General features: G+C 30.5%; 3 protein-coding genes across 3 annotated transcripts; 2 read left to right on the top strand and 1 right to left on the bottom strand.

Moving 5' to 3' along the window:
- Positions 1–102: 102 nt before the first annotated feature.
- Positions 103–3,041, bottom strand: LOC124835934 (S-adenosyl-L-methionine-dependent methyltransferases superfamily protein). The gene is made up of 8 exons (XM_047310969.2): positions 2,708–3,041; positions 2,490–2,616; positions 2,315–2,376; positions 1,690–1,848; positions 1,434–1,578; positions 1,244–1,315; positions 650–758; positions 103–415 (listed from the first exon to the last, which is right to left on the bottom strand). The coding sequence occupies exons 1-8, from the start codon at positions 2,802–2,804 to the stop codon at positions 314–316; spliced, it is 873 nt and encodes a 290-aa protein (XP_047166925.1). The 5' UTR covers positions 2,805–3,041; the 3' UTR covers positions 103–313.
- Positions 3,042–5,759: 2,718 nt separating this feature from the next.
- NHO1 (Actin-like ATPase superfamily protein) lies at positions 5,760–8,607 on the top strand. Its single transcript, XM_047310962.2, has 3 exons — positions 5,760–6,441; positions 6,918–7,869; positions 8,081–8,607. The coding sequence occupies exons 1-3, from the start codon at positions 6,086–6,088 to the stop codon at positions 8,324–8,326; spliced, it is 1,554 nt and encodes a 517-aa protein (XP_047166918.2). The 5' UTR covers positions 5,760–6,085; the 3' UTR covers positions 8,327–8,607.
- Positions 8,608–13,408: 4,801 nt separating this feature from the next.
- Positions 13,409–14,632, top strand: LOC124835907 (VQ motif-containing protein). The gene has a single exon (XM_047310937.2). The coding sequence runs from the start codon at positions 13,771–13,773 to the stop codon at positions 14,335–14,337; it is 567 nt and encodes a 188-aa protein (XP_047166893.1). The 5' UTR covers positions 13,409–13,770; the 3' UTR covers positions 14,338–14,632.
- Positions 14,633–17,844: the final 3,212 nt, after the last annotated feature.

Raw genomic sequence — 17,844 nt, 5'->3', positions numbered from 1 at the left:
TCACTGGTCAATGAGATTTTAATTAAAGTTTCGTCGTATATTTAATTTTATTGAAAATTTGAGCATGAATTCATAATTGAATTGTAATACTAACAATGGAAGTGATGAATTCAATGAAACAATTTATTATTTTGGAAAAATAATTAAATATTATTACACCAAAAGAATTGAAAGCGCCATCCGGTGGAAATTACAGTACACATTCTAACAGTACAAATCTTCTCTACGACTTCTAATGAATAACATCACGTTCGATCTTCAATCTCAATTCATGAATTATTGGCTATAATAGAGAGCAAAGTTCCTAAGGATATCAGATTTTTAGCCCTGAATGGACAGCAACCACTCCCCCGACTAGATTCTCATACTCTACTTTCTGGAACCCAGCATTGGCTATCATTGATGCAAATTTTTCCTGGAATTCATCAATTACAACACATCAGTTAACACAATAAGAAAAAAGAAGTAGATGACTCCGAAGAAAAATTCCTTCAGATCCATAAGAGAGGTTTCTGCACAATTCTCATGATGCCAAGTAAACATAAGCAAGTTTTCCATCGTTTATAGATATTAAATAAAAACTACACAAAACTGGAGAACAGATAATAAAGAACATGGATAGCTATGAATAGATGGAAAGTGTGATAACCTGTGAGGGGAAACGCCTGATACTCTCAACTAAGTACTGATAGGATTCTCGATCACCAGCAACCAGCTCGCCCATGTATGGAATAACTGAGAAAGAATAATAATCATACCTACATGCAAAAGAAGATGAGTAACATCAAGCTGAAAGTTGACTGAGTACAAAAGGAGGCCATGATTCTATAATAGTGGCCAGTTTATGGAGTATAGTTACATTTGGTTGGCAAGGAATGCCTGTATTTAGAGAACTATCATTTCATCCTATCATCTACTCATATCTATCCCAAAGGGGTTTCCAGAATTTTTCGAGTTCGGATTCTCGACTAGGTTTCTTTGTGTTGTCCTTTACTGTACCTTCAAAAGCTTTTTAATATATTTTAAAACATCAAAATCAGTGTCTATTATACTTTAAAGGCTCTAAAAGAACAACATAGAAAAACCCAATCGAGAATCCAAATTTGAATTTTCCATGTAAATTAAAGTGTATCTTAGTTATATTTTCTTTCTCAAACGTGAGTAGAATGCATATCGTCATTCTCAATTTTCCTTACCATATGTCAACCCACCAATACTCATGATTCTCGCAAATGATACTTACAAATCTTTAAATATAGGAATACCAACGTGGCTAAGTTCAAGGCAAAGGAACCTTCCTCCTGGTTTCAATACCCTGTTAAAGAGAAAAAGAAATAATAAATATAATAATGATTCATCATACGTTTTAATTGATTGCCATCACTGCTCCGGCATACAAGTTATAGCAAATTCTTGAAAAAGTGCAAACCTACCTATGAGCTTCACTGAGTACTTTCTCTATGTGTGTGACATTTCTTATCCCAAATGCAATAGTATAACCATCCATTGAATCATTTTGGAAACTCAAGCTTTCAGCATTTCCCTCCACCCATACAAGGGAACCATCTTCTCCAAAACCTATTATAATAAGCAGAAAATATTCATTCCCAGCAAATGAAGATACATTAAACCAAAATCCTTTATGAAAGCTTAAACTAATCATTGACAGTTTAAGGCATTCTCATTTACCCTTCTCCAAGGCACGCTGTCTGCCAACATTTAACATCTGAGGGTTAATATCACATACATAAATCCGAGTTTCTGCCTCTAAAGTATCTTGAAAAACATCTTGAAGTCCTCTCAGCTTAACTTTGTTTATGCTCTCCAAGATTCTAAAAGCAACATCCCCTGTAAAATGAATAACTTTAAGCTTGATACAAAAACCCATAAAACTTTTAAGCATCGCATGCAACAGCACATCACTTCAATTCCTGAGAATTTTATTGAGAAGAAGCAAAGTTTATGTTAAATAAATACAGAAACATCTTACAACTACATTCCATAAGACAACCTTAAACACATGGAGCACATACAACTTATTGTTCAAAAGTTAAAATACCACCATATCAAGCACATACATATATTTTAATTTATGACTTGTATAACCCAGTAAAAAATAATTAAGTATTATTAAAACAATCTCTTTTTGTGCTCTTAGTACTTGAACATGCTACAACATAAAAAATAGCTAGACGAATCAGCAAAATTGGACCAGACAGACGATATGTTTGGTCAATTAGCTGGTGAACTAAAACTTCTCCCACTAATCAATTCAGAATTCATTCATTTTTTTCATTCAGATAGCGCCACATACCTGTGCCACCAGCCACGTCAAGATGCTTCATTCCAGGAAACGGATTCAGCTTGGAAACTAACCTGAGCAGAAAATAATCATAAATGTAAGTCAAGTCCAACACCAATTATTATATGATTGAAATTGTTATTATTATTATTACAATTAATTATAGAGATGAGAATGTAATATAAACCTATCCTTCCACAATCTGTGCAATCCAGCACTCATTAGGTCATTCATTAAATCGTAGCTCGAAGCAACGTTCGTGAAGACATCACCAACCATGCGAGCCTTATCTTCTTCGTTTACACGTTTAAACCCTGAAAATGTGCCATAACATCATTTTTTTTTCCAGTTTTTAATTCAGAATTGAAATTTGATTGCGGAAGAGAGTAGAGAGTGTAAACCAACCAAAACTGGTGGCGTGAGAATGTAGTAGCCTTGGAGTGGAAGATAACGCAGGGAAGAGTTTAGTCCCCAACCGTCGAGACACCGATCCCAAAGCCATGGTTTCTGGCCACGAAAGGGGGCAAAAATGGAATCACCACAAGAATAAGAACTGATGATTGATTAATCAGCTACTTGCATGAATCTGATCGTGATAATTGTTCTTTTTTTAATGCTATGGAAGGTTGGACACGGAGATTCAGAGAAAGATGAAAGAGCAGAGACAAAAACACGCGAGGCTGAGACGAGGACAACCGCCAGCACCGTCGCCTCCGATCTCTATTAGGCCTTGAACCGCTTTCTCCGTCACTATATGGACCATCCAACACAGATTTCTTGTGGGTGTTGTAGGCCTTTACTTTCTGCACTTCTCGATTTCTTTGTCCACCTCCTCGAACCAACAAGGTTTCCAAAATTTCTAGAATAAAATTTTAAAAATAGAATTTTCAGAATAACATTTTTAGAATGTAATTTTGAGAATATATAAAATGTGTTTATGAATGAATTTTTCAGAATAAAATTTTCGAAAAAGACTTTCTAAAACTCATGTCTTTAATGTTTTTTTGGAACATTCATATGTAAAATATATTATGGATTTTTTTTCAGAGTATATGAAATATTTTTTGAAAAAGAATTTCCCGTTCAATCAATTGTACTATATTAAATAATAAAATTAAACAGATTATAATAAAAATTTTAAAACTCAATTTCTAAAATTAAAGTTTAATTATACTTGTTAACTTAAAATTAATTTGTTTTATATTTTATTTGTACGAAAGTCTCTAAAATTGTATTTTAATTTGAAAATGGTCGACCAAACTTTGGTTGAAACAATTCATTAAATTCAGTCAATTTTTATAAGAGTTAATTCACTGAATTTGGTTGATTTTAATTTCAGTTAACACTAACTTATTTGAGTTTCGATCGTATCTGATTCGACCGAATTTTCAACCAAGGCTAATTCATCCAAATTCAATCAATGTTGGATGACCATCTCAACCATCCATGACAGCTCCAGTCGAATTTCATTGAGTTTTAATCATATCTGATTTGGTCAAATTCGACAAAGTTCGATCGGGATCAATTGAACTAAATTTTGATTATGATTGTTTCAACCAAATTCGACCAATGTTTAATTAAAATTAACTCAACTAAGTTTTGACTGTAACCATTCAAAGATTGATTTTTAAAACTAAATTAAATCAAAATTTTAAATATAAAAGCCAAACAAAAAATAACCAACAGTAAAATTGACTAAACTTGACATAACCATAACTTAACACGTTTATATTTTTAAGAATTTTTAAAAAAATCTCAAAAATTGATACATGAGATATACAAACATATAACTAACATCAACTTAATAATTAAATTGATCGTTTTAAAAGAATAAGAATACTAAGTTAAACAAAAAATAATAATAAACCAAAATTGGACTCAACCAAGTTCAAATGTATAATTAATTAATATTTATTAATATATCCCAAAAAAAAATTCCTATCAGTAATAAAAATAAGTACTTCTCTTGGACAAGAATGCAACAAAAAGAAAAGTAGGTGAGATATATGAGAAAATAAATTTAAAGACATAAAAGTTCAACTGAAATCACACTAATTTTTGTGCCGCCCAACTAATATGGTAAGCTAATAACTACCCAACACTCGCATCATTTAATTCCCAACTACTATGCCTTAACAAATTATATTATTATATTATTTATAATAAATTTCTAAATTATTTTCTAAACATGCGCTACAATATAGTTTTTTTTTTAAAGAAAAGAATACATTTATTTATTTTATTTTATGTGTGAAGAAATCATTAAATTATTGATGTGAGTTTTGTGTCAAATTAACATTCACCTTAAGGTTTTGCATTTTTAATGATTAATTATTAACATTTTATTATTTTTTAAAAATTATGTAAGTACTTTAATGCATATTCGTAAAATTAGTATTAATTTGTGAAATAAAAGTAAAAGTTTTATCTAGATTTTATTTCTTTTGTAATATAAGATATTTATTATGTTAACTGTCAATAAAAAAATCATATGTTTGTTAGAACTATTATTACTATTAAAATATAAGACTTACTTGTCTGTTTTCTAAAAAATATATTAACTGAGTAATAAAAATAAATCAATATATTAATAAACACTTTTCTTATATTGATAAGAAAATAAGGAAATTAGTGAAAATAATATTTTAGGTAAGTAAGTCAACAACGACTGCTGCAATTTATGAGTCAACTAATACAGTACACTATGATTACTGGTGACTATTTTTTCAATTTAATATTAATTTATTATATTTCAAACACATACTTTTCGCTTTCACATTTTATTTTATGCACTTGTTATTATTACTTTAGACGCTACTCACGTCATTCTTAGTTATAATTTTTCTGGATGTAATTTTGTTAATTTATTAATTCTATAATTCAAGATTATAAATTAACAATTTTCAGATTTAATTGGTTTCTTCTTCTTTTTTTTTCATTTTCTAAAATCATGGATGATTTTTCATGTATTTTTGTTCCAACATTAAATTCTGTAACTAAAATTTATAAAAGTAGAAAATAATTTTTAATTTGTTTAAAAAAGTGTTAATACGTGAATTTTAAATCTAGTTCAATTTTATAAAACTGATCCGTAATGTCCTGATTTTTATATGATCGATTCATTTTCATATATATATATATATATATATATATATATATATATTTTGTCACTTAAATAATGATAAAATAATTATTTTAGTTTTAAAAGATAACATTTATTAAAAATAAAATTTTAAAAATACACATACCAAAAGATAAATAGTATAAATATTACATGTAAGGAAATAACTAAAATAAGTAAAATATTAATATTATATGTGATACGCATGGTTAAAAAAAGAAACCTAACTCACAAAGTACATAATAGTATGTTTTAAAAAATATTAATATTATATAAATATATTTAAACTTTTTCATTTGTCTTATAAAATGCTCTGTTTGGTCATAACGGATTGAACATAAGATAATCCATATATTTTCTGTTTGAATCCATGGATCTTCTTGATTTTCCCCTTTAATGCGGAAATGCTTGGTGTAACAAATAGGATAATATAATATAATATGGAGGGATAAATTCTGAAACCGATGATCCAATTTTCTAAAAACAAGGACCAGCTTTCCGAGGAACCCGTGTTGGATGTGGCGTTCTGGTCAACTCTGATAAATCAATCAAACTGAAAAAACGCAGAGGCATTTGATTTGTTTGGCAGTGGCAAAGGTTTTGTGTTGTGTTTTTTGTGTTGTGTTCTTTTGAGTTGATAAGCATCGACAACATCGAAAACGATGTCGTGCGAGGATGTGTTCATTGGCGCCATCGACCAAGGTACGACCAGCAGCAGGTTCATAATCTACGACGGATCGAGTAAAGCCATCGGAATCCACCACGTGGAGTTCACGCAGTTCTACCCGCAACCCGGGTGGGTGGAGCATGACCCGATGGAGATCTTGGAGAGCGTGAAGGTGTGCGTGGCCAAAGCAGTCGACAAGGCCACCGCCGATGGCTTCAACGTCGACAAGGGACTCAAGGCCATCGGTCTCACCAATCAGAGAGAAACCGCTCTCGTCTGGAGCAAATCCACCGGTCTCCCTTTCTACAACGCCATCGTTTGGATGGATGGTCGTACTTCTTCCATTTGCAGGTCCTCTTTTCTTATTCTCTGTATAAAACTATGATTCGCTTTCTAAATTTTTCCCTCATAATTTCATGTGATTCTGGATCCGTCTGTTGGGAATATGCACTGTTCGAAATTCATAACTAATTTTTCAAAAGGGGAACCAAACATGGGAGTGTCTGTTTGTATAACTATCAAGATCATTTCATTCGAAAATCACTGTATTTATCTCAAATTATGTTTTATGTGATCAAACATGAATTGAAACAGAAACGCTCGTGTATAGTATACTTTTATGTAGTACTCAAGAATCTGAAATCATTTACTGATAATTCTGTGGGGGTAGTTTTTCATCATTTGTATATAACTGTGTATATGTATGTCTGTCCAACTTATGGTTGGTGTTTGGAGTTGGCCACTCTTTCTTTCTTGGGCTGTCGTTTTGTGTTTTGTTAGAACTGTTAATCATGTTCATGGATTAGATGCTGATTTTATTTAAACAGGAGACTGGAAAATGAGTTATCTGGCGGTAGAACCCATTTTGTGGAGAAGTGTGGCTTGCCTATTAGCACATACTTCAGTGCAGTGAAATTACTGTGGCTGATAGAAAATGTGAGTGCCGTGAAGGAGGCTATAGAGAAAAAGGATGCGCTGTTTGGAACTATAGATACTTGGTTGATATGGAATTTAACTGGTGGCGTAAAGGGGGGATTGCATGTTACCGATGTTTCTAACGCATCCCGTACAATGTTCATGAATCTAAGAACCCTGCAGTGGGACGAAACTATATTGGAAACTCTTAAAATTCCTGCTGAAATTTTGCCTAAAATTGTTAGTAATTGTGAAGTTATAGGAGATATTGCGGCTGGATGGCCAATTACTGGTATCCCTATTGCTGGATGTTTAGGGGATCAGCATGCTGCCATGTTAGGACAATCATGCCGTAAGGGGGAGGCTAAAAGCACTTATGGCACAGGTGCTTTTATATTACTGAATACTGGTGAAGGGATAGTTAAATCAAAACACGGTCTTCTAACCACATTAGCCTACAAGCTTGGCCCAAATGCTCCAACCAATTATGCATTGGAAGGATCAGTCGCTATTGCTGGAGCTGCAGTGCAATGGCTTAGAGACGGTCTTGGCCTCATTTCCTCTGCTTCGGAGATAGAGGAGCTGGCATTACAGGTTGATTCCACTGGTGGGATTTACTTTGTTCCTGCTTTTAGTGGATTGTTTGCTCCATGGTGGCGTGATGATGCTCGTGGTGTTATTGTTGGAATGACAAGGATCACAAACAAAGCCCACATTGCTCGAGCCGTGCTTGAGAGCATGTGTTTCCAAGTGAAAGATGTCTTGGATTCAATGCACAAAGATTCAACACAAGATTCCAAAGAGGAATCCTTGCTTAGAGTGGATGGTGGTGCAACTGTTAACAACCTCTTGATGCAGACTCAGGTTTGTGCTTTTCTTTCATCTAGTTCCATGTTTCAAATTTTGCTAACTGTCGTGTTACTTCTGTCATGACAATAACATTATATGATGTTTGGTTTGTAATGCTTCTTTAGTGTTTATAGTTACTGAAGTATTGGTGTTCATTGGTTGTTGCAAATGCTTGTTACCTTTTACATAACTGATAGTTGTTTTGTTAATGATGTTTGTTCTACAGGCAGATTTGTTGGGAAGTTCAGTGGTTAGACCTGTTGACATAGAGACCACAGCACTTGGAGCAGCCTATGCTGCAGGGTTGGCTATTGGGGTTTGGAAAGAAGATCATATTTTCAATTCCCAGGAAAAGATGAAGAATGCTAAAGTTTTCCGTCCCATAATGTCTGAGGAAGTAAGGAAAAAGAAATTTGAATCTTGGTGCAAAGCTGTTAGTAAAACTTTTGACTTAGCTGATCTTGCTCTTTGATTGTCTTTTTACCATTTATCTTTTTAAATGTCCTTCACTTCTGCTTATAAGTTGAAGGGAGCAATTATGTTAATTATCAAATAAATTTTACATTACTTTTCTATGTTGTTCTTGTATTTTGGAGAAGAAATAAAAACATTATATAAAATAGAATAGAAGATTTAGAGGAGAGTGGTAGTTTCTTAATAATGTTTTCTATTTAGCTCTGAAAATTCTGGTATCAGCATTTAAGGAAATGACAGACAGAATGATACAATAGTTTACCTTCTTCTTGATTTAAATTTCTTCTCTAAGTTTTTTGTATTTTGCTTGGGAATTTCTATTTGATAATAAGAGATTTCATCCATATGTCAATGATATTATATAAAAAAGTTGCACTTATATTTTTGTTCTAAATATAATCTTTAAAATTTTATCAAAATTTTAAATTTCCCATAAAATAAGAATATTATTTTTCCTCTTTTTTCAAAAGAAAAAAAAAATAGTTCATCAAATGGTGAAATTTTCTAGTCAAGTTTAAATGTATTTTTTTTTATCGGCGTGAAGTTTAAATGTGCTTTTAGATCTTGAAAATTTTAAGTAATTTGTATTTGGTCTTTAATAATTTTATTTTTATTTTTAGTCTTGAATTATTTATAGATATTTGATAGTTAAAATGATTTTTTTTCTCTATTGATATATTTATTTTCTTATATAGTTTTTGAAATATTTTTAGCTTATTTTTTGTCATTAGTTTTTCATCATAATAAATAACTTATCATGTCAATATAAATAATATGGTGGAAGAGACCACTACAAAATAAAAAAAAAAAATCAGAAATCAAAATTTATGAAAAAAATTCTTAGAAACCATATGCAAAATTTCAAAATTTTTAGTACCAAAAATAGAAGTATTAGATACAAATATCTTAGAAAGCAATATTTCTTCCTTCGTCGATGAAGAATCTGTGTTGGGCCTTGGCCCTGTTTATGTACCCAAAAATAAATTAAAGTGAAGGAGTCTGTTTTTTTAGACATCCTTTTAAAAAAGGAAATTAAATATTTTAAAATTAAAATTAGGTTATAATTTTATTTTTTTAATTTGCCATTTAAATTTTCTTTAATTTAAACGTATTATTTTATTTTAATATATAAGTAAAGATTAAGTCATGGTAGCTTCTTATTTAATACTTGCACAGAAATTTAATGGTTGTTATTAACAAAAGTTAATTATTGTTAATATGATTTTAAAAATAAAATTAGTAAACTTATAATTTGAAATAAGAGTGTGATGGCAATCATAGTGTCCTCCACATATGCCTCTTATGATTGAATGTTCCCTTGGCATCATTTACATACACTCAATGAAATTGAAAATTCACGGTTTTTTATAAGTGCACCTTTTGACTACATTTTCTCAATTTCAACAATATTTACATAAATTATGCATAGCTACTAATATAAGCTATATGGAGTAATAATATACTACTTTTTTTTTTCTTTTTGAAAATGAACTTTAAGAATTAATTCACACTTATTTATATAATAACAATTTTGTTTTAATTTTAGTAATCTATTTATATATTATAATAATTTTATTTTAATCTAATTGGAATGAATTTTCAACGTAATTTTCTGACAAATATTAATTTAGTATTATTTTTTTTTCATGTGTTTATTTAAGAATAATTTCTATCAAAACACTTAAAATATTATTTTAAATCGAGGACGAAGTTGAGGTGATCGAATATAAGTATCAAAGAAAGTTTAATAAACCTCAACTAAAATATTTTAATTGGTTTTGAAATTATATCGAAGTGAGTTTTAATCTCATCAAGTCAATTCATTAAAATGAACTTTGTTTTCATTTTTATATTATAAATTCATATTATTTATGATAATACGAAATATTTAATGTATTAAAGTAGTAAAGTTGAAGTCTAATTCAACGTCAATTAATTGATTTGGTAGAAAAATCAATAACAAATAACACAATAAATTCAAATTTTAACTAAAATAAACTTTAAAACCATATTAATATAATGAAATTTAGATTTAGCTGAAGTTATTTATAAACGATATAAAATATTCAACGGATTAAACTAGTAAAATTTAAGTATAATTCAACATTACTAAGTAAAAAACCGATAATAACTAATAAGCTAAATTCAAAATCTCAACTAAAAGAAATTTTGGAATTATGTTAATGTAATGAAATTTAGAATTACTTTGATCTTATTAAATTATTCAACAAAATAAAATCTGCCACATTTATATATATTATAAATTTGGTCTTTATATTAACTAATGTGAAATTTAAAAAAAAAAGGTAATAAATATACAATTCGTATTGGATTTTTTCTTCTTCTTTTTGTAATGAGTAGCTAGTAGTATTTGGTAAAAAGATAATAATATTTTTTTGACAATATTTTAACATCATTTACGTGTTATTTTGTGATTTGTTCAAAATTATTTCACAATCAATAATAATAATTATAAACATCAACCTGAATCAATCACATAATGATACGTAAATGGTGTTAAAATATTGTTAAAATATCGTTATCTTTGACAGAAAGCCAGAAAGAATAAAAAATGATGGTAAAATTTTCACAAAAGCAACTTTTATTGCTTATAAAAGTTTACGGCGAGTTCAGTTCACCTCTTTTTTACGCACTAACTCTATAAACTTATATTTAGTAATAACTTACAATCCACACTTCATAAACGTTTAACATTTTAAACTTAACATATCTCCAACTCAGAGTTAATAATTAGATTATAAAAAAGTGAATCATATTCTTAAAATAAAAAAGAGATGTATAAAACATGATTAATATTATAAAAGAAAAGAAAAAGAAAAATAGAAGTACGTGGAAGGATTGTGGCTGTTTTTGTACTTTAGCCAAAAGCTATGATATAAATCATTGACATATTTTTCTTTGTATTATTATTACTATAATGGGATATGATTGTACACACTTTCAATTTCCTTTTGTTGATGTTCATAAACTTAGAAGAAGTGTTTTTGGTGGTAGCAGTGTTGAAAAACGAGATAGAAGAAAAGTGGAAAAGTGAAGGCTCTGCAAAGGCAAGAAACCAAAACTGTGAAAAAGTGTCACAAGTCAGAAAAATCAAATCATATCCAGCAAAGCAATCCAAGAGTAAAGCAAACAAACTGCCATCAACCCAAAATCAACGAACCTTCACTTCACACCACTTTTGTCTTCAATCTCAACTTGCACCTCTTCACGCAAACCAGCTCGTACATCGGTTTAATACATATATTATATTCTCCTATTACATATAATTAAATCTTATAAAATTTATGATTCAGTCGTCATTAAAATTTTATTAATATTAAATTTATTTTAAAACTTAAAAATAGAAGTAAAAAATGCGAAGAGAAGTGATTGTATTTATAACGAATTTAAGACTTTGTTAGTACTCTTGATAGAATAAATGATTGACTTGAGTGTTTGAGTGTCTTTGACCGGTACATTTTTGAAGAGTAAGAAAAGATTTTGACTAAAAACATCTAGAATTACCTAAATTATCTTTGAGTAAAGTGTGAAGGTGTGTTGTGCTGAAATCTCCGGTCGAACTAATTATTGACTTGAGCATCAGAGTATTTTTATCCGATACATTCAAACGGTTTAAAGTGCAAGCAAGGAAATATTTTGACTAAAGACATTTAGAATTATCTAAACTATCTGGAAGTAAATTTTTAAAAAATTCTCGACTTCACATCCAAGATAGTCTCTATTAAATCAAATTAGAGATTAGTTATAGGAAGTACTCTAGGAAAATGTTTTTTAAACAAATTTTTTTGAAAACTTTTTTACAACATCCTATAAAGTAGCTCGTAATTAGTCTCTTTGAAATATACGAACTAATAAAATAGTGACAAATAATCTATTATCAAAAAATTATTAAAAATGTTATTAATATATCATATCAAGATCAAGTATTTTAATATCAAAATCAGGTGATAATTAAAAAGTTATAACTATTAGTATGTAATAAATGCTCTGTTTATAATTTTTAGAATAAACTTTGGATTAAGCATTTCATGAATCAAACTATCACCGCAAGATCGTAAGACTATACAATACACCTAACATGAATTTAATATGATAATCCCGAATTACAGAAGATAAATGACTGATTTTAGCCTGTAGTTTATTAATACGAAAAGGTGGAAGAAAGTGAGAATCACGAGGCACATGATGCTGAGATTCTGATGATAAACTGAGACTCTGCAAAATAGCTTTGCTTTCTCTCTCTTTTTGTTTCTTGTTTCAACGGTGAGCTGACCCCCCATGACTCATCATTCAATGCCAGCTTAACATTGCATGCATTCATTCATTGCCCTTTTTCAAATTCAATCTGGACCACCCTTCATATTCACCACCAAGTGAAAAACACAGTCAAATTAAATAAACAACTTTTTCGTTTCCTATTATTACTGTTTTCCTTATGTGTTCTTATTGCACTACACTCAGACTTTTCACTAAGTCTCGGTGCATGCCCATGTGCCGTGCTCGAGTGCTTAAACAAATTCTTCATTAATCACCAGCAGTAATTGAAACCATGTTTGAAGCTTTTCACGTGATTTTTGCGACAAACTTGAATAATACTCGCATTCAAAAGGTAACTTAACTTGATGATGTCAATCATGTCATGATAATGAATTTTCACTTGCAAGGATAAAAGAAAGATACAAAGTTCCACTCATCACAAAAGTTCCCTCGTTTCTTCTTTTACAAAAGCTGCCTTGTTATGTTATTATGTTATTGTATATCTAATAGTACCAAAACTTTAACCCCGACTTTTCATTACAAACACCACAGTTAAAAACACAAACACTCAACCGTAAATCTTACCATTTTTTTCATTCGGAATTACGTAATAAACAGTTTCAGAGTTCTGAATACATTAAGAAGATATGTTTTTTCCCTCTTTCTGATAGAGACACTTCTTGCATGTTACAGAATTACACGTCAACCTTACAAACTATGTTTTAAAATATCTTTCGAATATGAAAAAGTATCACTTTTGAATTCATACATATCTCGTACATACCTCAGTCATTCCACACATTCAAGCAAAGCAATATGTTCATAAAACTATACACTATACACATGTTGAAAAATCAATACAATCTTTCAGTCTTTCTGCTACTAAATTTGAGAGCTTTAAAACTTAATAATGCAGTGAAGGGTGTTTGTGTCTTTTGAGAAAAAGTGACACACTCCCTCTAACTTTTTCTCTCCAAATCCATAGAATCTGTTGCTTTCTTTTGTTTTTGATTTTGGGTGAAACCAAACGGACCCATATAGCCACACAACCACCCGAAGAAACCCCGTTTCTCTCTTCTTATAAAACCCCATTTTTCGTTCCTCTTTTCCCGCTTCCTCTCCAACAACAATAAACAACAAAACGTTTGACATTGTTCACATCACATGGCTTCCACCGCCGCCGCCACCACCACCTACGCCTCCGACCCCACAACCCCCAACACCACCTTCGTCCAAGCAGACCCATCCAACTTCCGCGCCGTCGTCCAGAAACTCACCGGGGCCTCCGACGACCCCGCCGCCCCAAAACTGCCCCTCACTCTTCCCTCGCGGCTGGCGGCCCAATCTCCCCTGGTCGGCCCAAAAAGGCCCAACTTCAAGCTCCACGAGCGCCGCAACGCCGCCGCCAAGAACCTGGACCTCCCCGTGCTCATGGTCTCCTCCAACAACGTGTCCCTACTCCGAAACAGAACATGCGAGAACCTCGTCATGGCCTCACCCGTTTCCCCACTGGAGATGATGCTGGCGCGTGGGAGCCCACGCACGCCGCACGAGGAAGAAGAAGAGAGAGCGATTGCGGAAAAAGGATTCTACTTGCACCCTTCTCCTCTCTCCACCCCCAGAGCCTCTCAACCTCCTGAGCTATTGCCACTCTTCCCTTTGCATTCTCCCACCGCCACCGCCGCCACCTCCACCACCCACCACAACCACCGCCACCACCACCTCAATTAACCATTTTTTTTTTAATTTTGATGGTGGGATCAATGAATGAACGATTTAAGCAATTGCCATTTGATTGTTTAATGTTACGTTGGATAGGTGTATGTATAAACGTATGTATGTACGAGTATGGTGTGTGGTGTATTGTATGTATGTACGTATGCGTGAATGTATAGGTGGTAGCGTGAAGAAACTTTGGTTGGGTACGTAGTTTAGACGCTGATACTGTTTCTTAATGCACTCTCTTTTTCCTTTTTAAGGATAATTCCACACTGCACTTTTTAAGAAACTACAATTAATGCTTCAATCCATAAGTATACGCCTCAATAATGTCTTCTCAACTCAATCTTATATTTCTATCATTAAAAAGAAAAAAGGTTGACTTTACCAACAACACCATTCATGAGACTATAGTTTAAAGGACAGTAAAATTAAACCTTTTTATTTCTGAGAAATAGAATGGAAGTAAGAAAAAACTGAATTAAAAAATTATAATGAATCAACCATTATCATTTTTTTAATATCTTAATAATCGGCTCATTTAGTGTAATATTAAAGACCTAAAAATTGAAAAACTAATTTAGTTTGATACACATTTTAGTATATTTAAATTTAATCTAGTGACGAAGTTTATGAAACATTTACATCACTATTTATAAGTCTTATAAAATTAACATTATTTATAATTTTTATAAAATTAATTTGAGTTATACTTAAATTTTATTTTTAATTCTTATATTAGATGAAATATACGATGTTCTCAATATAAATGCACAATATTTATAGGGAAGGATGTATAGGGTCTCTGGTTTTAGTTAGACTACACAATCATTACCAATGTTCGTTTCAATCATTCCACCACCAACTTCTATTTAGAGTCTTAGGTAAGAATACAAATAAAAAGCCTCTTCTTAATTTATGTCTTAATCAAGTTTATCCATATTAATAATTTGTGTTAAAACTTTTAATATTTCTAATCATTTGTATCAACTTTTACCTTCAGAAAATCTAATAATTCAAAATGTTGCTCGCAAAAACAATTATTTTAAAAAATACTTATGTAGTCATTTTTTTTTACATAAATGGTTCCTTATTACATTTGCCATAAACTTATGTAAAAAAATATTAAAAATATATATTTTCAAAATTTGTAATGTTATTTTTTAAATTATATCTCTCCCTTTCTTAAATCTATACACAAAGGAAGGAAGAAAAGGTAGAAGTACACATTTTAGTTTGAAAGTGATGTTTTGTTTCCAAAAATATTAATGATTATGGAATATTTCTGGTCACATGCTTTTATCTATTGGGTTGGCAATGTTACATATAAGTTCTTATCACTTGTTATGTATGCTTACACGACACAAGGTGTTGAACTGATAATGAGATCAACTTAGACATATGAACTTTTCTCTTCAGATTGTGATATAGTATCAAACCCTAATAAAGAAAACAATTCTTGAACCGTTTTTCCCCTTATTGTTTGGGTAACATTTCATAATTTAGGGTTTTATTTGTGATCAATTTTGTAGCAAATAAGGTCTTGTAGACGCATGCATTTAACCTAGTAGTATAATTCACCTTATTAATCATCACTTCCTCCTATTTTAGGGTAATTCTTCTTGAAACATTTAATTTATATAACTTTTTTTTTGTTAAAAATCTAAATATGAATTGAAAATCTTACTGTATAAATAAGAATAAAAAAATTGAGTAACATATAAAAAAAATCAATAAACATAGAGTTTTAAGATTTTAGATTGAAAGTGATGTTAGGTATCTTATAATGACAACTCGTTTAAAAAAATTTAACAACTTTGAGGTTTTCATATCACTAATTGGATAATACATACAATATATAATGTGAATATATAACGGTAAGTGTGTACAAATCTCACTGTATGTGAGGTTTGAGTTAAACTTAAATTCACTTCTTAATATGATATTAGTTATAGAGTTTATTATAACGAAATTTGTTGTTCATTGAATCTATTGTATCATTCAGTGTTGTTCAACTATCCAACTACCTATTAATGTATAATTTCATGCTTGATATGCAAATACTTTAGTGTGAGGGAATACATTGAAAATCTCACGACGACTGAAAGTAATGTAACTTACAATATGTGAGTGTGTGTAAACTTTATTTTACAAATAGATTTTTGAAATTAAATTATACCTAAAAATCTTAATATATTTTAGTAAAATAAGATTTTATGTTAGAAGTTATTTACCTGATTAACTCTTCTTCTTAGTTTATCATAAAAAAATTTCAACAACTTTAAAATTTTCATATCACTGATCGGACAATACATACACTTTACTAAAATGAGGATAGCGAAATCATGTTGCACTCAGATTCTTCACAAATGTTATACGCACAGATTCGTAATAATTTACTGCGAATATTTTGGCTTTGTTAGTGATTGAACAGGTGCATCTCTCAGAATCCAACAAAAAAAGAAGGTGCATAACATTCATATAAAATATTTTAATGTTAATCACTCAATAACTTTGGCCTTATTTTATACACTTTTTTGACAAACAATGTTTAGAGAACCCACCATCCAAAAGTCACACAAATATGATGCACCATGATGACAATAATGATTGCTCTGTGTATTCACCTTCAAGCTATGTAATGTGCCTCATCTTTATTTCACAAATTATTTTAAACATCTTCATAATTAAAGTAGACCTATTCCTTAATGTGGTATTGGACTCCTTTCTTATCAACAAAGAGCAAATTAAAATAAGTATTTATTGTATTACTCTGTATCCTTCCCTTGGTAGTTAATGTAGTAGATAAAATCACAAATAGTATTTCTTGACACGTAGTTTTTGCTGTCATTTATTTGTCGTGTGCTGCACAAGTCTTTCATGATAGAAATTTGGTCATACGATTATCAATAATAATGAATAATAAATAAATAAACAAAAAACTAAACGTTCATTTTGTCAGTAATAATGAATAATAAAAAAACTGAACGTTTGTATTTTTGAAAGATTAAATCAATTAAACTCTTATGGAATAAATATTCAGCTACTTGTGAATCTTCGGACACTCTTATTCAATGTTTGTTCAATTACTCTTTTACAAACAAATACAATATAAGCATATGGTTTGACAATAATGATATCTCTCAACATTAGGAGATGCAAGTATCGATATATAGAATAATTTTTGAATTGTTTGATAATAATATAAAGTTTAAGAAATTTTAGTTGTTGATGTTCAAATCAAACGTTTCTTTTTGCATTAAATTATTATTTTACAATAGTTAATCGGTGTTTAATTTTCACATTATGGGAATATAACAAGCTGTGGTATAAAAGAAAAAAACACATGACATGACTGATTTGGTTAACTATCATAATCCTCTCAATGGGGTTAAGTGTTGTTGAATTTAATTTCACAGTTGGTTAGGATCATGATTTGCTTCCCACATTGAGTCCATTAAAATGACCCCATACCCTTGAGCCACTTCACAACAAAACTAAACATCATTTCTTTTAGTT

This window comes from Vigna umbellata, chromosome 11 (assembly GCF_029865625.1).
Source record: "Vigna umbellata cultivar VRB3 chromosome 11, Vumbellata_1.0, whole genome shotgun sequence".
Taxonomy (NCBI): Eukaryota; Viridiplantae; Streptophyta; class Magnoliopsida; order Fabales; family Fabaceae; genus Vigna; species Vigna umbellata.
The sequence above is the reverse complement of the archived record's forward strand: the minus strand, read 5'-3'. Positions and strand labels throughout refer to the sequence as shown.